This window comes from Lepisosteus platostomus, chromosome 2 (genome assembly GCF_059453375.1).
Source record: "Lepisosteus platostomus isolate fLepPlt1 chromosome 2, fLepPlt1.hap1, whole genome shotgun sequence".
Lineage (NCBI taxonomy): Eukaryota > Metazoa > Chordata > Actinopteri > Semionotiformes > Lepisosteidae > Lepisosteus > Lepisosteus platostomus.
Window position 1 is genome coordinate 58,584,220 of NC_142612.1, and position 22,968 is coordinate 58,607,187.

General features: G+C 37.6%; 1 protein-coding gene across 1 annotated transcript in view; it reads right to left on the reverse strand.

Moving 5' to 3' along the window:
- Positions 1-18,974: 18,974 nt before the first annotated feature.
- The window catches only part of mospd2 (motile sperm domain containing 2), a 31,148-nt gene continuing 27,154 nt past the window's right edge, over positions 18,975-22,968 (reverse strand). The window contains exons 11-15 of the mRNA XM_088609495.1: positions 22,703-22,796; positions 22,336-22,432; positions 21,833-21,962; positions 20,524-20,623; positions 18,975-19,734 (exon numbers count right to left, since the gene is read on the reverse strand). Of these exons, the coding sequence (XP_088465621.1) occupies positions 19,582-19,734; positions 20,524-20,623; positions 21,833-21,962; positions 22,336-22,432; positions 22,703-22,796 (574 nt within the window). The 3' untranslated portion in view covers positions 18,975-19,581. The remainder of the gene's footprint in view (positions 19,735-20,523; positions 20,624-21,832; positions 21,963-22,335; positions 22,433-22,702; positions 22,797-22,968) is intronic.

The following is a 22,968-nucleotide window of genomic DNA, read 5'->3' on the forward strand; positions in this document are numbered from 1 at the left end:
TGTAAACTAGATTTAATCTGACCGAATCCTACCCCTCTCTTCAAGAAGAATGAGCCAGATTGCTGCCGCAATAAAGCTATTTAAAGACACCATTATAGTAATGACACTTGAGCATTTATTCTTATTTGTTGTTCATAACCTGGTCCATAAAAATGCTTATGTTTTTAAATAATTGGAACAATAGGAATAAATTCAATTCAATTCAATTCAACTTTATTGTCATTAAACTTACACAGGTGCATAGTATAATGAAAAGTGTTTCTCATTAGTCACTCAGGTGCAGTATATAAATAGGACAGAAGATAAGACAATAGACAGTTACACAATAGCAATAACAGTAACATGTAATAACATAACATAAATAACATGTAATCAAGTAATCAAAACTGTGCAAAATTCCGCAAACAGAGAAAATATAACAGGACAAAAACATTGCAAGGTAATTCTTGGAACAGTGCAAAAAATAGTATGGTTAAAAGTAGTATGGTTAATTAATAAATATTAAATATTATTATGCCTGTTACAGTTTTACTGGGCTATCGAGGGGACAGTACAATTTCGGCTTACATGTGTGTGTGGTGGTGTAGGAGTACAGTCGTTGTGGGTACAGGAGGACGTTAGGAGAGATCATAATAAGGTGGAAGGGAGTGGGGGCGTCACCAACTTGACAGCTCTGGGGAAGAAGCTATTTTGGAGTCTAGTTGTGTGTGACTGGAGTGACCGGAACCTTCTGCCAGATGGTAGGGGAATAAACAAGTTATGACTGGGGTGAGTGGGGTCAGACATAATTTTGGTGGCTTTTTTCAGACTCCTGGTGTTGTATATTTCCTGGATGGATGGTAAGGTACTGCCGATGATGTGTTGGGCAGTTTTGACCACCTGCTGTAGTGCCTTACGGTCGGATGCGGTGCAGTTGCCGTACCAGACTGTGATGCAGGTGGTCAGTATGCTCTCCACCGTACATCTGTAGAAGTTGGTGAGGATCAGTGGATGTAGGTGTATTTTCTTCAGCCTTCTCAGGAAGTACAGCCGCTGTTGTGCCTTCTTGATGAGACTGGAGGTCTTCAGTGTCCATGTAAGGTCCTTACAGATGTGAACACCTAGGAATTTGAAGTTATTCACCATCTCCACTGCAGACCCTTCTATGTAGATGGGGGAGGGAACTTTTCCTTGTCTTCTGAAGTCAACAATCAGCTCTTTGGTTTTGGTGATGTTGAGACATAGGTTGTTGGTTCGGCACCAGTCTGCAAGTTGTTTTATCTCCTCCCTGTAGGCAGTCTCATCATTGTCAGTGATCAGGCCCACGACTGTGGTATCGTCAGCATACTTGATGATGGTGTTTGTGCTGAGCTTAGCAGTACAGTCGTGGGTGAACAGGGAGTAAAGCAGTGGGCTGAGCACACAGCCTTGAGGGGCACCGGTGTTAAGGGTGAGTATGTTGGAGGTGAGGTTGCCAATCCTGACAGTCTGGGGTCTGCTGGTGAGGAAGTCTAGGATCCAGCTGCAGAGGGTTGTATCTAAACCAAGAGCTCTGAGTTTGGTAGAAAGTTTTATGGGTACGATGGTGTTAAATGCTGAGCTTAAGTCAATGAACAGCATTCTTGTATGGGTGTTCCCTTTATCCAGGTGGGTTAGTGTGGTGTGTAAAGCTATAGAGATTGCATCCTCTGTGGAGCGGTTTGTGCGATAGGCAAACTGGAGAGGATCCAGTGTTTTTGGAATGTTGGCTTTAATGTGCGGAATAAGTAGTTTTTCAAAGCACTTCATTATGATGGGGGTGAGTGCAATAGGGCGGTAGTCGTTTAGGCATGTGGGGGCTGATTGTTTCGGTACTGGCACGATGGTGGTCGTCTTGAAGCAGCTAGGTACAGTGGCCTGGGCCAAGGACATGTTGAAGATGTCGGTACAGACATCAGCTATCTGCCAGGCACATGTTCTGAGTACCAGGCCAGGGATACCATCAGGTCCAGCAGCTTTATGTGTGTTCACTCTACTTAGTGATTTCCACACATCTAGCTTCGATAGTTTGGGGGGTGGGGTGGTAGGGGAGTCAGTGGTCCAGGTGGTTGGTTCAGGGTTTTGAGCTTCGAAGCGTGCGTAGAAGGGGATTTGTACTGTTTCTTGGCAGATTTTATGCCAGCTCTTAATTTATGCAAGCTCTTAATAGTAAAAATATATATTCCAACTAAGGTTTTTAATGGTTGTATATATTAAAAGTTCTATCAGCTTTAGGCTACAGGACAATTAAATTACAGAATTGCATGTAACTATAGTAATTAAAATGAAATTTAAAGTACAATTGTTTATCGATTTCCCTATCTTTAAAGCTTGTTTTTCACACAGAGGTGCCTGAAGACACTTATTGATTTGGTTCTGTAAAGGAGAAACATTTTACAGAAATTCCACCGATACAGTACAATTGAGATATTATGTTTTCAAACTGGTATTCAGTACTGCATGGATTTACTAACACATTTAGAGTAATAACCATGCAAAGTATTACTTTTTGAATTTGTGAGTGGAATGTTATATTTACACTTCCAGGTATCTCCCCAGAAAGGGATGTGTCTGGTCTAATGCACTAAGAGTGTTGCAGTGATTTATTCAGTTAGAAATACCATCGATTTTAGACAGCACATAGAAAAGCAATTGTCATCTGTCTGGCCACGTACAAGACTACCGACAGACAGAAAATATGTAAAAATTATTTTTAATACTTTAAACATTCTGACTGACAGCACTAAATATCTGTTACATTTCAGAAGTTGATAACAAATCTCACCAAATAATGAAAACCAAGATAATCTTGAAGAAGCGTATTTCTATCTCTGTCCCCAGTCCTAAAAAAACAGTTGAAGTAACTGTTTTATGCACCTGCTCTATACCTACAGTAATGTCCCATATCACACGTGTTGGTATGTGTTAAGCTTGTTTGGAAGAGAGGGGTCAGTAGCGCTTACAGGGCTTGTTTTGCTCTTGTAGCTTGTGATTGTATTTATGTCTTGCCACATGCGTCGTGGGTTAGTGTTGGTGTTGTAGTGGTGTTCTATCTGGGATTTGTACTGTTTCTTGGCAGATTTTATGCCAGCTCTTAATTCTTTCCTAGCCCGTCTCAGTTCTTCCTCATTACCAGATTTGAAGGCTGCATCACGGGCTTTGAGCAGGGAGCGGATCTCAGTGTTCATCCAAGGTTTTTGATTCGGGAGTTTGCGTATCTTTTTAATGCTCACCACATCATCAGCACAACCATCAGCATAAATGGTTGATTGTTGTGACATTTCTTTAAGTCCAGTGCTTTTTGGTGATATTTATAACAGTATTGCTACTAATATTATTGGTTATTTTCAAAAGAATGTCCTGTGAAACACTTTTTTAGATTTTTACCCATCTTTGTGTGGATGTTTCTGTAGAACTGTTAATCATTTTTTCCCACATTGTAAAAGTCTTTGGACCCTTCTGGGAACAATGGAGGACCACTGTCCGAGATGTGGAAATACTGTAACACAGGAGTGCTGGCTGTTTTGTAGTCCAAGAACACCAGCTACACACCAGATTACTGAACAAGAGGGGTGTATAAATAAAATAAGATTCTTGTAGTTACATTTTGGTTTCCCTGCACCATTCAAAATGTTCTGACTCAAAGTTATTTTGAAAATCCTGCAACTGCAGTCAAATGGCTTATTTCAATTGATTGGAGCAGCAGGTGGAGCCATTGCTTTGCAGGCATTGCCTTCTCCTCTGTGAGACAGTCACAACAAGCTCGTAGAGTGTTTCAGCTTGATCATACAGTTTGATACAATAATTAACTCATGAGGAACAGTATCAGGTTTGTAATCCCCAGGACCCTGAGAAACGCTAATTGCTGTGTGCTGAGTACTAAAGCTAAGAGCACCTTTTCATCTTCTTACTCTTGCTGCTTCAAACATGGCATACATTACGATAAGACTTACCAGATAAGGCCTTACAACTGCTATACTTGGGTTATTGCTTTGTTTTTACTCAATGACTTGGTTCTGCCTTCCATGTCTCAATGTATGTGGGCTTTTGTTTATCTAACAGGCTAGGTAGGTGGACTGCATGGCTTTATTTCTTTTGGACTAGTTAAGTAAAATTTATGAGAAATGTATTTAAGCATTTATTCCTGAAGTGTAACAAATTGCAGCGAATGGAATTAAATGCTTCAGAATTCCTACTGTACATAATTTGTTTACCAATTTAAGAAAAAAATAACTTCTTATACTGTATACAGGAAATAATAAATTTGAAATGAAAATCATTGAAAGTCATCCTGATGCAAATTAAAAAGTCTGCATTTTGGTTAATGATACTGTATGAACACTCTGGTTGCCCTTCTAATCAGAATGAATTACATTACATCTTATCATTTCTCTGATGAATACTGTCACATTTCATTTATGCTAATAAAACTGTTGTCTCTCAATTTTAATAATTGCCTGCAGATTTTTAAATATCATCATTTCTAAAGAAAATATGGAGTTAAATTACTGATCTATTCATTGTACCCCAAAGAACATACTACTATAAAAATGCTCGACTAAATGAAAAAAATAGATATACTGAAATGAATATCGTAGTTGTCTTTTATTTAATGTTACATTTATTTGTAATGTAATGGTTACTTGTACTGTTTGTCTGGTATGTGAGCTTCTGTGTGTGTAAAACATAGCTGCTTTGAAGACAAATTTCTGGGAAATTAGACCGTACAGTTTTATTGTATATTGCTTTATTTGACATTTCAAGTGCAAAGATTTATTCAAAAATAGATTATGGAATATTAGCTCAAGACAAAACAAAAAAAAATCTTTATATAAAAAAAGAAATTGTATTAAGTGTTCATATTGGTGTATCAAGAGAAGGATAAATGAGCATCTTAATACATACAGTTAGATGTCTTAGACAGTCAAAAAGCAAGGTAAAAGTGAAATACAAAAAGGAAGCAGGTCAAAGAAATTAGAAGAAAGATTAAGAACGGTTGTTGGTATTAATCACTCATGGTAAAAAAATTCATGGTCAGCCAGGCGTCCAGATTACAGGTTGCAGGGACTTTCAATCAGGGCTCTGCCAGTCGAGCTGATCAAAGCAGTAGATGAAAGGTTGCCATTTATTTTCTAATCCAAATACTGTCAATTTTATTTTTCTAGTTTGAGACAGGAAGATTCCCAGTCCAAAAAGTTTTATAAATCGCAATCCTACCAACAGCTGTAGACGCAAAAACATTGACCTTCATTTGTATTGGAAGAAGTACAACATTCAACTGGCAATACCAGCCTAAAACTCAGCTATTAGGAAAAGCGTAATGAACACTGAGATAAAATCAGTACAGCCACTGAATAGTGCTAACTGCATTTCATAGAGGCTGATCCTGATTAAATTAGTTTCCACTGGTATTGACATTTCTAATGTTATAACTTTCAATATGCTAAAACCTCACACCATTTTATAAATAAGGGATTATCTTCAAGACTTAAATTAGATGCAGTCTCACGGGAGGCTGTTTTTCTATGCATGTATTGTACGCTAACTGATTGAAGGAAATAATTACGAGAATGGAAGTTCCAGGGTGTGCATCATTAATAGATAAGTGTTGTTTCTGCTCACTGAAATCAGAATCATCATAATCTAGATCCAGAAAACTGTTTTTACAATACTTTAAAACTGGTATATTGAAAGCCTGGTGCATGTCAAGATTAGCGGGCAAGCAGTGAATTAGAAATTGATGTCAAAATGTTCTATTTCAACACTTTTGATTAAAAACAATGGTGAACTCTCACTCAAACTGTCCAGTGCATTTGATGTGTAAAATAGTATCCCAAACAGTGTCAGTTTTCTTTTTCCTTATAAGAAGTTCCTTATTGTGTGGATCAGGTGTTGTGCAGAATTTAGATGTTGATATACTGTATTTAGCAATAAATTCAAAATTTTATTAACATTTAAATCTGTGCAATATTTTCAGGTAAAAAAAGCTATTTGGGTAGACAATTTTATAAGTGATTCAGTGGTACACAGCTGGAGACATTAAGCTCATTTGACCTGTGTCTAAGGAATTTTAGAATCTGTCAGTTCCTTGGTCATCTAACAACATCATAGGAGCCAAGCCAGGTCCTGTCATCTCTGCTGTTTCTAAATGCCGCAGTGACCATTTCACTGATAGCTCTGTGTCTATTTATCTATTTTGCCTTAAGATGGAAAAAAGGCATGCTAGCATTCAAGAACAATGTCGAGAACATCTCAACATATAGATCTCACAATTAACACCGTACGGTATTAAGAGCATACAGTCGCTATGATTATATACTTGAATATACTGCTGTGGTTTCGGCTAGAGACTTGTAAACTTGTCTTTAAAATCTATAAGGAGTGTTGCAGACCAATGTAGCAGGCCCTGCTATTTAATCTCTGAAGCTCCTCTCCCTTGTTACCAACCAAGGTGAGTTTGAAAGAAAAAAACTATTTTTTTCTACATACATGCAATCTATACTTACTTTACCAATAACCAACCCCCCAGAATGCATCTATACACTTTTTCAGTGTGTTTTTTTTATATCCAGGCTAAGTAGGATAAATGGTTTGACAGTGTTGTATTCAAATAAAAAGGAAGACCAGCTCCCCTCCAGACCACAAGAGGACACTATAGAATCAGACTGGCGCTTGTCAGGCTACTGTTCTTCAAACTACAAACTTAATCCTGAGCCTGAATGTGCTGTTGGTCTGTAGCATAGATGACTGAGAGCGTTACTGTAAACTTAAAAAACAAACAGATGGCTATTAGCCATTAAAAAAATGGTATTTCCATGTCTCTTAGGTTATGGAGGCTATTTCACAAACTAATTTAGGATTTTCTCAAGTTATCTGTATAGATGTAACCCGATAACTAAGTTCAGGTTAATTCCGTTTAAAGAAGGCTAACTCAGATTCAAGTTATCTGGTTAAAGTAATTCTTCATCCGTCCTATCAAAACCACGGCGGAAGAACGTGCATCTTAACCCAGTGATCATGAATTATGACTCTTAAAGGAAAACTACGAGGATACAATTTGTTGTAATAGCCAGAAGACGTACTGTAGCTGCTGCAAAAGTCAGAGCAGACGCCTGGCAAAGATTCACGATAAATTGAATGTAGAAGTTAATTACGAAATCCAATTAAATATCTGAAGATAAAACAAACTACAAAAACTGTAAGAGCACATGTGTTGGCATTAATCTACTATACATTATCAGGATTTTGAGGTGGAGCTCCTCTTTAAGCTATTGTTAAATTGTATAATAGTGATTTTATGTAGCAGTAATGTATGCATTTACAGTAGCTGGACCACATGGGAGTACCTGGCCACAGGTCAAGACACAATACAGGATTATCACCCACAGTGGTCCTGTGCAATACAGTGTAGTGCAATCTCTGATTGAAAATGTTCCCGAATTTTTAAGAAGAAGTGTGAGCAGAGTAAGACTAGAGGAGGTGGTATCATCATTAACACAATAAAGAATGTATTCCTTTATTCGGATATTGTCTTTTTCCCAGTGTTTCTGTGGTGTGAATCATGCAATATAAGTGAGGTGCTTCCCCCCTCAGGTTGCAGAAAGTCTTGAGCTAGGTACAAAGTCAATGTTTTTTTAAGAAAGTGTTTTATTTTTTAAATTTAAGTAGAGGCTGTATATTGGTTTTCTGGTTAAATCAGCCTTGTTTTACCCTGTGTGAGCTTTAATGTCTGTCCAGTCCAGAGAATATATTATATTAGAAAATGTTGCAAGAAATGTTTAGGTCACAGGATAGCTACAGGGAACAGAAGACAAAATTACAGTGGATAGAATGAAATATGAGAATATTACTATTTATTTCATGAAATTCCTTCTTCACTTCTGTATGGCCTAGAAACATTTTGAATGCAAACAAAATCTGTTTTAGTGCAAGCACCACTTTTCTTATTGCACAATACACTCTGAGTACCAACACAACGAAAAAAAACCCTGCACCAGTCACAGGGAATCTTAGCCCTGTGAACAGAGTTTGGGTTTCTTTTAAAGCTTAGCTTTGACGAGTAGTATTAACGTTGTATGGGCTTTAGAGATCGTAAATTTAAAGTACAGTGTGTCTACTGAAACAGTATCTTTCAAATAAAAAGTATCAGCAAATTGTAAAGTGCAATTTCTAAACTTTCGATCTCTCCGCAAAGTTCTAAAGTCAACTGAATCCCTAAAAGAAGGTGACAACCTTTCTTTGACAACGTTTTTTGACGTTTTTGATTGGTCTGTGAATCGAGCTCTTAACCTCAAAATCAGGTTGGGTGTAATTTAACCTGCCCTGGATCAATATCCATACTGATGATATATTTCTGGATTTATTTTGATTCATTGATCATGCATGGCATATGATTACATGTCCACTCACAATAGATAAAAATCCAGGTGGCCAAGCAGATTTACTAAAGCTCATTATCCAAATGGACCAAGATCTATTCAGGTGGACCTGGACTTTCTACCTTCTTCTGACATAACCTTGCTTTACCTATGGGGATCAAACTTTTCCCAGGCCCACAGAATCGAAACAGCATTCTCTGGATTTTTTCAAACTTTTTCTTTCAAGGACAATATGATTTGAAACCTTGTCAATCAAATCTTGAACTATCACTTTACAACAGATTTCTGAACACAAAATCCTGCTGAGCGGTTACGATCGGAGGCGCCAGGGTAGTAGACTGTGAAATTGGCAGCCAGTGGCATGGCACAGCTTCACTGCCAAGGACAGAGATGGCCTGTGGACCACCTTGCAGCCCTGTTCTGGACTTTACTCCCAATACATTCTGCCTATGGCTAAAGATAGTGAAAGAATCACATTACTTGTTTGTCTCTGGAAAGAAAAAATAACTTTAGACTGTAGAAAATAGCTCATACTGCAGGACATCACTTTAGATCTACAGATAGAAAATTATTCTCTTTTACAGCATTAGTGACATTCTAGCACACAGTGTGCCTGTAGCCTTTTTTGATGAGCCTTTAGCCAATCACAATTATTGAATGCTGGAAAAAAAAACAGTGCACTGGAAGATTGTTTGCTTTCATTCGGCTAATGTTGAATAAACCATATAAGTGCATGGATATTGCTGAATTTGCAAGTATTTTCTGCTTTAAATTGATTTAATACTAATACTATACAAGGTGGAAGATAACATCATTGAGGGCAGATATATACTGTACATACTAGTGTCCAGCACAGGCATCTTGAATGCTGTCATTTCCACTGTTGCCATCTTTAGGTGCCCACTAAAAAAAACGTCAAGACAATCAGCATTTATCTCTTGGTAAAAAGATTTAAAACACTAAATGAAAACTACAGTTTTCATCTCAGGCTGGTAGTTCTCTCACCACATTCCTTGGGACATTAAAATGTACTTACTCAGGCTTTATAGGAGTCTTTAAATCATCAGCTCTTTACAGCTGTGGAGAAATTTAATTCATAGTGTTAAGGAAATTATTTGCTCAATTACTTAAATAAGTGGTAGAATTAAACAAAAAGCTGGGAGATACCGTGAAGCTTGAAGGTACGAGGATTTCCACAGACGTGCAGTCCTAGTTTCAAGATATACATGCATAGTCTGACAGCAGTATAGCACTGAAATGTCTACTCATGAGAGCTTTATTAGTACATGTGTAGGTAACAGAATGTTTGCACTTCATATTTGTTGTGTGGAATTTTCTAGCTTCAGCAAGAATGCATGCTCTTTTATTGACTTGAGTAAATTCACAGGGCTGTTCTCGGGAAAATGAGTCTTCTTCGTAGCAGGTGCACTGTTTTAATGAACAATCAAGACATAGGTAAACTCATTATACCCATTAACATTTTTGTATTGGTTCTCTGGTAAAAAATCAGCCTTGTTTGGCCCCATGTGAGCTTTGATTATGCCGATTAACATTTGACATCAACAAGAGTGATCAATGGTGGCTGTACTGTGAAAGTCACAGGCTAATAGTGTGTGTGTCCACTGCTGGAAGCAACGCAAACTGAGACTCATGCTTTGCACCAGGAGGCAGTTGCTGTCTTGTGGGATTCTGTCCCTTCCATCTCATGGAGCCTGGACAGGCCTTTGCTGGTTCACTGGCCTTTGAGCCACAGATGTCACATGTTGTGCTAGCTCACCCTACAGGTGCTCAATGGAATTTCAGGGCTTCCCTGGTGTCATCTCATTCTTCTTGCAATAAAGTCACAGTACACACAAAATGCAGATGTGTGTTGTCCTGCTGGAACTTTAGTACATGAAGAGAGCCAGCAGGCAGGGCAGCAAGTGGAGCAAGTGGGACCGAAGCTCCATGTGGTCAGGTTGCCATCAATCACAAGTGGAGTTCTTCAGTGACTAGACACTCAAATCATCATACTTGGAAATCCCTATTGAATTGTGTGTTCTGCACTGCAATTAACATTTTATTATCAATGGTCTTGTACACATGCTGACATCCACAGGGCCCTTTACACAAATTCTTGGTTTACTGCTGAAGAGGACTCGGCTCCAAAGTATTGTTTAATTTGAATTTTCACAAGGCTTGAAATTCGACTGGTTACATCAGGTACACCTATGCCTAAACAATGGTTTCATAAATCACAGTCATGAATGATCAGTAACTGAAAACAATGCCTGTTTGTACTGGTTTACTAATTTATTTTTGATCCAAAACAACTTTCTGGTGGTCCCATTTATACAACCGGGCATTTTACTGGAGAAGTTTGGATGAAGTACCTTTCTCAACTAGAATTTGAACCCAGAACCTTCCAGTTATAAGTCCAGAACCCTGAAAATCTGTCCAAATACAGTACTAAATTCTATTAACTTTTTCTAACATACATGCAAAGAAATATCCTTGTTTTGATGCTCAGTATAGAAATGTATTGGAAAAAAAATAAAAGAATGCCTTTCCCCTAGTTTTTGACATTCCATTTATAAAGTACAGAACCAAGGCAAGAAATCAAACTGTCTTTGATCTGCGGTTAACCATCATGATAGGTAGCCATGGAAACCAACATCCGTATCTTTTTTTTATCATCTTCCCTATGTTAGTTCATGAAAGCATCCCCTGGCGAAGAACTGTCAGGATTAATAAACCTGCCAGATGTTAAGCTGCGTGGACACAAGACCCAGTAAGTTGAGAGTGTTTTACTAACAGTTTATAGGGCTTTAGCCCAGAATAAAAGTAGTAGAGTTGACAACTGTAAGACCCAATAAAAATCAAACCAAATATGACCTCAGGACACGTTATTAAACACAGTTGAAATGTAATATTCAAACAGATGAGACATGTTTGATAGAATTTAGAATTGAAGCTTTAATTGTCAATAAACAGTCCATTAGCTGAATTTCTAATAAGGTTAATAATGGGGTCAGTGAATAGTTATTTGTGGATCCCCTTCGAAGACTTAAATTTCTACCCACATTTACAGTTCAGATTCTTTAGGATGTCTGAAAAGTTGACAACACAGGTATTTTGCCATTCAGCAGGAAATCCCATTCTCACAGTTTTCAAGTAAAAATAATGAGATGATTATGCCAACCAAAACAACCACTAATGCTATTTAGTCTATATTTAGTCAGAGGAAAGGGACATCTTTAGTTCCTGGAGTAGTTCAGTAGTTCCCACCATGTATTTTAAACTAGGATGAATGCACTGGCAGTTTGCAGCTAAATGCACGTTGGGTTGCCTCAGTGTAATTGCTACCTCATATTAAGATGATTATATGAAAATTATGCCCAGACCTGAGCCCTCTGATAAACGTTGTAATTATAAACGGGGTAATCTGAAAGAAGCATCATCTGATGAGGAAGGGACTGCTGGCATGCTAATGACTTTGACTTTTATCATTAAGCACCAACAAGCAAGTCTGAAAAATGTGTCTTGTTTTAGTGATGTAACTGCAGACACTATTATTAATTCTACCTATATCAGTGTGTATTAGAACCCTAGAATTTGCCAGACATAAATTCTGACCGTAATCAAAACTAAGAGAAGGTGATACCTAGATTATTTTTAGCTGTTATATATGCAAATCAAAGTATTACATTTGTAGTGAACAACACACTACAATTACTCTTCATGTGATCAGTTTAAAAAACACTGAACTGTGATTTCAATCTCAGCTAGGCCTCCTTTACTCATTTCTTAGGCATAAAACTGACCTGAAGAAGAAGACTATTATTTTCCTTACTGTTTTCTTGTATTGGAGGTCTATTTTTTCTGGTTTTCTTTCTATCACCAAAGAATAAAAACTCTGCACCCTTAAAGAATAGAAAAATATGATTATGGTTATATTGTCCAGTGGCATAAAATCCCTTAAGCCTTCAATTTAGGAGAGCAATATTTTACACATATGATAAAAATGGAGGATAAATAGAAATTGAACTGGAGCCAGAGGAATGCCATTCCTCCCAGTGACTTTGCTGGCTTGTGCTGTAACATTCCATCCATCCTGCATGAGGAGCACGTCTGTGTCATGACAAGTGTCAAATGTGACCACTTAATGCCAGTCAGTAGAAAACCATAACAATGCCAACAGATGGCAGTCTAGAGGAGGGTGGAATCGATTCCCCACACAGTTAAAATGCCTGCTACGTTTCTGAAAAGACACAGTTTGGTATCCTAATTAGTTTAAGAAACTGGGACAAGACGCTTGTTTGTTAAAAACTTAAAGAGACACAAACATTTGCTTCTGACATTTTCCCTTTTGAAATTCATGTTCTGCTTTTCATGAACTTGTGGCTTTGTTAATTATGAATGAGGACTTTTGTTATACTGGAAGAAAAAAAAAACAGTTTAATGGAAATTTCAAGAAAGCATTGCAGACCAGCAGCAGCAAGACTCTGACAATAAGATACTGTGTTACAGCAAAAGAAAAGAACATACTGTACCTTAAAAAAAACTTGGTCACCACATACCTCTGTAGTGAGTGCTTGTGACAGTATGTAGAACAGTAAGAGCGACTGATAGAAAGATATCTTTGGGCAAATTAAATAAGAAAGCTGTTTCATCGAAAACTAATGTCTCATATTTATTCTTACCTGAGGTATTCATTCTGGCTCTGATTGTCATTACCAGTATTTCAGATAAAAACTTTTAGTTCCACACTAGGCCATATGTAACCATAGATGGGAAAATAGGAGCACTGTGATTCTTAGATGTCACAGTGTTAAGACATAGTCCTGGGTTTCACAAAAGTTGACTAATAAGGAAATTAAGTTTTTTTTCTCCTTAAGAAGGCAAGCTATTAATAAAGGCATATCCTTAAAACACGAAAAGCAAAAAAAACAAACTTACAAATGGCAATGAATAACAAGGTGCACATTCTGCAATTTAATTTTATTTCAAATTGTGAAATGTTTTTTTTCCATAGTGTCCTTCATTTTTGCATTACAGTCAAGAAATTTGTATTTGTGAAAGCACTTTGAAAGTTTGAATTGCTTGAATAATGCAATACAAGATATGTCTGAAGTAAACTGAATTAAAGTTCTATGCATTTTAAAGTAAATCACACAATGTAAGGGTTTAGAGAGATGCTCTTCCATCAAAAGTTCAGTGTTAATTTTTACACTCACACAATATGGCACTATAAATAAGTGTTGGGTGGAGCGGTGGCACTGTTGCTAAGGATCTGTGCCTGTGGCTGGAAGGTTGCCGGTTCAAATCCTGTGGCCAGCAGAGAAATCGTACTCTCTTGGGCCCCTGAGCAAGGCCCTTAACCCCAACTGCTCCAGTGGTGCTGTACAATGGCAGACCCTGCGCTCTGACCCCCAAGCTTCTCTCCCTGTCTGTGTCTCATGGAGAGCAGGCTGGGGTATGTGAAAAGATGAATTCCTAATGCAAGAAATTGTATAGGGCTAATAAAGTGATCTTATCCTATTCTCATTTGTAATCTTTATACAAAAAAACTGAAGCTCAGCCTTTTTTTTTACACTTATATTTACTTCGAATTCATGGTAAGAGGTTTGAAGGTCAGTTTTGTTTTCTTGCATTTTGAAGTGCATGTTTGAATTAATAAAACTGGATCCTATTTATGTTTATTATGTACCATAAATACACATTATAAATAATGCAGATTTTGATATACAGTAACATCTTAGTTTGGATTCAAATGGGAAGGCGTGCACAGAATACCAGTAATTTTACCTTACTTTAATTTTACTTTAAAATTCACGCTTCATTTACAGTCCCAACATAGAGCTGTACTTTGCAATACTTAAGTTTTTTATCTGAAATTGTACACTTATGTTTCCAGAGTATTTTTATTTTACTGATGTAATAGTAATTCTTATTTTTTTAACATTTATTTCTGTGGTCTTTTGCTTGCAGAAAAAAAATGTCTTCTCAAATCTGCAGAGATTAAAAGGCATGAAAAATGGTATCACTGTACTGGCAGAATTATCTTACATACTTCAGTGACTTGTGGCTTTACTACATGAGCAGTGTAGAGATATAGACAATGTCTTGATCTCTAAAACTTTGTGCCCCAGTTGGGTAAAACTTTAAATCCTGATGCATATTTATCCTTTGTCAGAAGAGCCACTTGGTTACAGACCACTAAAGTTTGGACAGTGATTTTGTTTTTACCATATGATTAATATTTTTTCAAGAAGTGGATGCCTTGATTAATTTAAATTACAGTACATAAGAGAAAGAAACCTAGAATGAACCATATCCTGCTCATTCACAGCCTCAGAGAGGTGTTAAAAGAGAGGGACAAAAACAATCCTAACTTTATTGGTACTAACACCCTGACACTGCCTCCTGTTAAAACCCTCTCTTACAGAAAAGCAAGTTACAGGAGCCACTATCTACAGGAGTAACCCATCACTGAACAACACAGCTGACTAATTCATCCCTGACATCCACAGTGCTGTCTATAACTTAACATCTGAGTGTTTGCTAAAGAACACACTTGGGTGAGCTCTGTTATACACAGTCTGCAAGAAGGTTAAGAACTTCACAAACACCAAATTATAGTTTGTACTAGAGATGTTGATCGAAAGATCCTTCACGTGTCTTGCTTACAGAATGGCAACTTCCTGGTTCCTAACTGAACAGTTTTCTCAGGAATCAATATTACCCAAAATCAGAATCAGTCATTAAGACAGTTTTGAGTTGCATAACCAGATTAACATTTTACAAGGAACACATTTCAGGGTTATGGAGTGCCTTAAGAGCGTGCTGTCACTATGCATTATGTGAACTAATATTAGCTCACTGTTTCCCAACGTTCAGCTGTCAAAATACACTTTTCAATTTCCATTTTGCCTCATCTTTCAAATACTATTTATTCTTACCAGATCTGTGAGCCTCCAAATATCTCAATATATTATGTGTCTATTCATTGCACTGTGTGACAAGAACAAAACAAGCATTCTTCCTCCCATAACCTTTCCACATGCTCACTGGCTGAAGTTCTATATGAATTCTAAGTGTTCTTCTAGAAGTTTATCATTTCTTTTTAACACCCATTAGTTCACTATTGTTTTTACCTTCCAATCTGCATGATGTATTAAACTGGTGTCCATTTCTAACAGGTTCGTTTTTACAGGCTTCATCTCCTGCTCTGCATCTGGTCCTCCTTGCCTTATGTAATGCTAAATCAGTGTTCCTTCAGGGTGTTTACCTTGCTCACTGAGAGCTGTGTGGGTACTGTAGATGCACTTTTCCTCAGCAGATACCCCCCTACTTGCCTTTGCATAGTTATCCTGAAAAGAGTATCTGATAAAGGAATGTTATCTAACTCTTAGAAATATTGCATGTGAGTTAGGCTTAATGAAATGTCGATATAATCAGTCTTGTGGAAGGTGTTACATTTATTTCATTCAAAGGATTGTATTTTATCAGTATGCACGGTACACAGCTCAGCAGAAGTACCTTGTAAAACATTTCCTAGTAGTTTTGTGGTCAGATTTTATAATAATAATAATAATAATAATAATAATAATAATAATAATAATAATAATAATAATTGCTTACACTTATATAGCGCTTTTCTGGACACTCCACTCAAAGTGCTTTACAGGTAATAGGAACTCCCCTCCACCACCACCAATGTGCAGAATCCACCTGGATGATGCGACGGCAGCCATAGTGCGCCAGAACGCTCACCACACATCAGCTATCAGTTGGTAGGAGAGCAAAGTAATGAAGCCAATTCATGGATGGGGATTATTAGGAGGCCATGATTGGTAAGGGCCAATGGGGAATTTGGCCAGGACGCCGGGGTTACACCCCTACTCTTTTCGAGAAACACCATGGGATTTTTAATGACGACAGAGAGTCAGGACCTCGGTTTTACGTCTCATCCGAAGGACGGCGCCTATTTACGGTATAGTGTCCCCATCACATTACTGGGGCATTAGGACCCACATGGACCGCAGGGTGAGATTTAAGTAAGCTGTATGACACTTGTGGATGCTTTTAAAATACAAGGCACTTGAAGGCAACCTGACTGGTATTTTTTCCAATTGCTCCATGGTAGATTTTAATTGAAACATCCAATGTCTGGGAAATTTTAACAAAACATACTATGTGAAAGTGCACAAAATGGCATAAAGATAAAGTGACGCTTTATGTGTGCTTTATAATCTTACTCAAAGTTGTATTAAAAGTAGGTCCAGCCAATAATCCTCCAGTCTGTGAAATGACATATTATGATTTAGGAATCTTTTTTTTATGTAACTGTTATCGATCGGAAATTATTATTTGCCCCCCGTTTTTACACACAACATATTTCCATAAGAGTAGCTGATTTGTCAGTGTTACAAGACACTGAGCCCAAGGCCTTGTCAGGCTGACAGCTTTGATTTTTATGTTTTGCCCAGTCATCCACAAAAACAGTACAACTGTGGTGTCAAGTAGAAGGCAGGCATGGCTACCTCTGACATTGCCCAGTCACTCAGACCTCTGAACAGGAATCCCAGCAGGGCAACCCAGACCTCCACTAGCCCACTGCCTGCTGAGCTTCAGAGCACTGCAAGCAGAGACTTTTACACTGGATCCCCTCAATATCCTGTGATGCTGAACACTTCAGAATCCAACAGGCAGTAAGAGTAAAAAAAAATTCTTGTCAAGTTCCTAACACACCCAGGTAAACAAGAAAGATGTAAGCACTAGGGAAAAAAGAAAGTTTGATTAGTTGCTCTTTATTTCCTAAAGACCAATAAAAACCAAAGTCAACATGTAGGTTCTCACAGACGGCTCATACCATCTGCAAAATGAGTCTGTGTTCTCACCGCTTAAAGCAAGACCTCAATTGTGTAAATAACTGGAATGAAAAAAAGACAGTCAAAGATCTCCAGTGATATTTCAGGACTAGCAGATAAAACATGCGTTGCTTTTTTGGACAGTGCTGGTTTGTAAATAACACATACTGTATATATGTAACATGTATACAGTATATCAATCTTATAGATTCCACCCATAAATAAACAAAGGGACCTGAAAATGTTGATGTAAAAAAATGAAAAAAAAAATGTTCCCCAATCATTTCAATAATGCCTAAACATACAGGTGGATTAAACATGATTATATTATTATATTTGATTATATAATTGTATTATTAAATAAATATAAACACAATACATTAACAGACAAAAACTCTTTTTCATTTTTGCAATTTCAGTTTTTCTGATGAGGGTACTGCTTTATTTAAGCACAAATGTTGTTTCTTTGTAGACAAACTACATAAAGTAGGAAATCTAAAAAAACATACAGTACATATATGTTATCCTGAAAAATAACAAGACTGCCATTATTCAGTCCAAGAGCTGTAGAGCTACTGTTAGATTCACAAAGATTATTATACTTTACGAAAGCTATCTCTCAGTGTGATTTTTCAACTTAATGGTAACTAGGTTAATACTTTTAGTTACACTCTGTAATTTTTTCCATTTCTAAAGCACTTTTCACACCAAAGCATTCTCCATACAGGAGGGGACACACTCCACTCAGCACTCAAGTGTAGCTTCCACCTGGGTGACACACAGCAGCCCCTCTGCGCGGCAGGTCAGGTAGAGGCAAGAGAAACGGAGTCATTAAACAGAACAAGCTATCAAGCACTGCAAACACCAGAATTCCTCTTCAATTAAACAGAAGGGCCAAAAGGGACAATCCAAGCAAAGCAATGAAAATGTTAGGTTTTATGTGGATTCAGACAGTAGAAACTTGGAAGACTCATCAATCACTCGCCACTGATCAAGTTTTAATGGTACTTACTGTAGGTGGCAGTTTCTGCTTACCCATTTATAGGGGAATGAATAAATAATTCAAAAAACAAAAAAAACAAATGAACCATGAGGAACAAGGAGCTTTTGAAATAAGTCAGGGAAAAAGTGGTAAAGAGGCACAAATCAGCTTAAAGTTACTTACCCCCTTTAAGCATTGTCAAGACAATCATTAAGAAGAACTTGATTTATACCATTTAGATACTACCTACATCAGACTGCCCATTCACATTGTGCAACCAGGAAAGAGCAGGAATCTGGTTTGTTACTACTGTGAAGCCAACAGCCTCTTTGAAAGATTTGCAAAGTTCTTGTCTCAGGAGTTACTGTATACACATCAATGATATCCCTACAGAAACCATGCCTGTATGGTTGAGTGGAAAGCTTTAGTGAAAAAGACTCATCTCAAATCTGTCAAGCACAGCAGTGGCAGTATCATGACACAGGGCGGCTTCTCATCAGCAGGGACTGAGTGATGCTGGAGAAACCTACAGGCAAATCACAAAAACCCAAGAATCTAAGAGTAAAAATGTTTAGAAATGACATTTCAGCAGGGGCAACGATCCAAAGCACAAGGCCAAAACCACACTGAGTAGTCTGACAGGAAGAGAGTGGAGGTCCTCGAGTAGCCCAGTCAAACGTCTTTGGGTTCCCTGTTCTGTCTTAATAATTTAAAAGTTATTAAGTAATGTATATGCAGTAAGAAAAAGTGGGAAGAGAAAAAAAGTCTGAAATACTGCATTTATGTTTATTGAGATTATACCAAATACGATTTCTATTAAAATAATATAAATGTATCTTTTAATGCTAGACAAAAAAAGTAAAAAAAAAAATCAGCAGTCATTAAAAATATGCCTGTTGCACCAAAACAAGTCTAGAAAAAACAAGCTTAACGAAACTGTGCAATTTTACAGTGTTACACACATCAATTTAAAGCAAGAACTGTACATAAATTCTGGAAACCACCGTACCAAGATAATAAATAATTCTATCTTCATATTAAGGAAATCCATAACAAAAACAAAACTGGCTGGTCATTTGTATCTTCTGTTGTAACTGAACTTGTACACAAATCCATATAGGAATCTCAGTGATTCACGAAATACCTTGTGGAGACACTGCACTGCCTCAGCTTGCCTTCTACCAGATTTAAGAGTAACAAACATAATGGCTCAGTTCAGGTCTCAACCTAGATATCTACAATTGGCTTCATTATTTTGGTGTCTGCATCAGATTAAGCATCTTTAATATCAGCTTATTAGCAAACAGAGCAGCTGTTAACGCTGAGTCTAAATGTAGACAGCATGGCATCCTTGATTGAAAAAACAACCCTCTTACAATCGACTACTGCCCGTGTACAGGAGATGCAGGATGAAGCACGTTACGGCCATTAAGAGGGATACTAGACCTATCAACATTTTCTGAAGCCACAGGCAGTGATCGATCTGCTCTTCAAGCCTTTTACTGCTGGCCATGACTCGGATGAGCTGCAGGGATGAAGAGAAAACAGAAGAGAGCGATTCAGTTGAAGGGCTATCATGACAAATATGGGTCATGCCAATTTCATTCATTATCGAAAAGCCACAATTGTCGCAGTGAGTCAAACTTTTTTTCTTCTTCTAATTCGATTACCTTATCGTCGTTTGCAAAATTTGCTAAATTTACAAAAGCCTATTGTTACTTTGTATCTCGAGGATGAGAACAAGAGGCTTCTCTGTGTATAGTCCAATTTCTTTTACTCTACAAGAGAGGAACTGCTTTGTTCATCATCACCAACTTCACACAAACGCTGCATAAGTAACTTTTAGAATCCCATGTTATCCTAGCTGTTATTTCCTTAATTCTTTCATCCTAAACAAACAGTGTATACGTGTACTCCTCGATGAAAGCATACAGTTACACAAATTCTATTCTGGTGAAAATGAGTGATTTATTGTATTCTTGCAAATAATAACCATGCCAATGAAATGTCTCATTGCCTCAGATTTTTACATATTCTGGAACTTGGTTTGGAATGACTTGAAAATAAGCAAATGTGTCTGTTTCATCAGACTAGTTCTCTATTTACGCAGTCCCTGCGTTAGTGGTCTAATGCAAAGTGTGCACCTGGAAATAGGCACATCTGCATGTTTACAAAGCACTCCAATCGGCCAGAAGAATGTCAAACATTGCATGAGTTTCATGAGATAATAAATACATGCAGAAAAAAGAAAAAGTAATTACATTTCTGTCCAGCTTTTACTTTAATTATTTAATGTCTGAGAAACAACACCTACTTTAGAATGCAGATCTTCAGGGCTGGTTTTCCCATTGCTGAGTGGGATGTCTTTGGATAAACTGGTGGGGATACTTCTTTCAATAATGTGACACCTTAATCTATTGATATACGGTAAGAAAAATAAGAAATAAGAGCACTTAGGAGAGGAGTCCACAGTGGAGTACAATACTCTCACTTCATGATCTCCAGCTGTCATGCTGCGTTTTCTGTTTTACAACTATGAAAAGAGATTTTGAAAACATCACTGCTTTTCTGCACTGTTTAATGCTGGATCACACTGCCGTCTCGATGAGTCTCCCGACCTCTGCCCCTTCCCAACACCCTCTCCAAAGAAAACCAGAAGATCCTGTTGGCTCACTTAAATATAACACAGGTGCTTCATTTACAAGCTGTGCTACAATGTATGATTTGTATTGCCTTTCCTCACATCTGCCTGCTGAAGTTTCTGTCTAAACGTTTGAATGCCTAATTGACTTACATTACTAACATAATCGACTGATGCCTTGAAGCACCGGGATCCAGTGTACATTGTAATGTACAATATTTTCACAAACCTAAGCTGCCTTTCCAAGGTACTGGAACAAATGTGCAAACTACTAATACTTTAATGTCTATGGAGCTGTACTGTAGTGTCATAAAAAAGTGGACTGATAAACCAAGGAATAGTATTCCTGAACATGGCCAGTCCTTAGCTGCTTCATCCATTAACGTCTGACAATTAAATGTTGCCTGGCATGGTGACACACAGGCAACCACCCTGTCATCACAGCCATTGATTTCCTGACTCCTGATCCCTGCTGACATTTGCTTTATTTTCTAGTTGTCAGTCTCCATGATCAGTTTCCTGAACTGACAGAATCTTAAGCAGGATATCCTAGAGGCACAGTGACTTCAGTCTGAAAGCAGGTGAAGTCTATTGATGAAGTGTTTTAGATCATCTGTAAAATTAACAGGCAGGATGAAATGCCAGACTACTGGTCAAGACTTTAATGCTGAAAGGCTGATATCTGTCACTGAGCCTAAATACCAACCTTGTGCCTCTGATCTTGAGGCATGACGCCTGGCCACAAAGACTTAAGCCATAACATAATCTTTAGAGACATTCTGTGTGGTAAACAACAGAACACACACTTTATTAAATCAGAAGATCTGAAAGTACTGATCTTTATTAAATCTATCAATTTAAGGCCCCAAGTGGAATATTGTCTTTATGTTTGCTCAAAGTCAGCTTAAACTACCAAGATCTTTGTTAAAAGCTTTAACCTTTAACAGACAGGAGACTAAGCTGTCCCACTCTGACTATTTACCTGTGTTCCATTATTTTGCTTTTTGGTACTTCTTTCCAGAACTGGGCAAGCTCTTGAGAACCCGTTCCAGGACCCTGGTCCATTTCAGCTGCCATTATCAAGAATCGATCCTGGGGAGAGGCCTGGAACCCTGAGAACAAATCCCGCCCCCGCCCCGCGATCAGTTATAGATCAGATCATAGACACCATTGCAGACACGACTTTGAAACATTATCTCGTTCTGTTTCCTGTTTCACATGTAAAAGATCTAGCAGTCTCAGCAGCATCACGTGTGACTCTGATTAAGATTACCAAGGCTTAATAAATAAGTGGAAGAGAAACAATTAGAAATGGAAAAATGCTGTATATAAAACATATAAAATGCTGCAGCCCATTGCAATGTGAAGAGTACAATGCAGTGTACTGCAGACAGCGTGAGGTGTACAATGCAGTGTACTGCAGACAGCATGAGGTGTACAATGCAGTGTACTGCAGACAGCGTGAGGAGTTACAACAGGCAATACCTCCATGAAGAGACACGATGATGTCTACAGAAACACCAGGCTCACAGCTGGTGTTACTTGGCTTAACTCTGTATTTTTCAGGTGCAGTTGTTCGAACCTAAATAGCAAGAGCAAAATAACTATATTATTAGTTATTGTTATAACTATAACCATATATTATATTGAATAACTATAACTCCATCTAGTTAAAAAAATCCAGATTTGAGAAAATACAGTATAACAAATATTAATTGCTGTAGTGCATTATCAACACCTTAGCAGTTTTAACACATTCATATGGACATATAAATAATTATACATTTAATACTTATAGTGCCCTTCACTGAATACTAAACCCAAGATAACAAGGCAAAAGAGATGGACGCACCTTAAAGGCTACGTGATTTTTGGTCACATTGTTCAAGATAATCAGACATTTCCTTTCACAGTCTTTTGATCCAAAGCAAATTTCCTCTGCTGGGCTGAAAACACAAAGCAATAATTATTTGAAGTACAGTCATTTCTCATTAGGATTTTTAATTTCAATTATTTTGCTAATAATTCGCGATCTGTTTTTCCCTTGAATTTTGTTGGTTGCAAGGTCACATTAAAGATGGAAAAATGTCTGACATGATTTATCTTATTTCTGGCTTA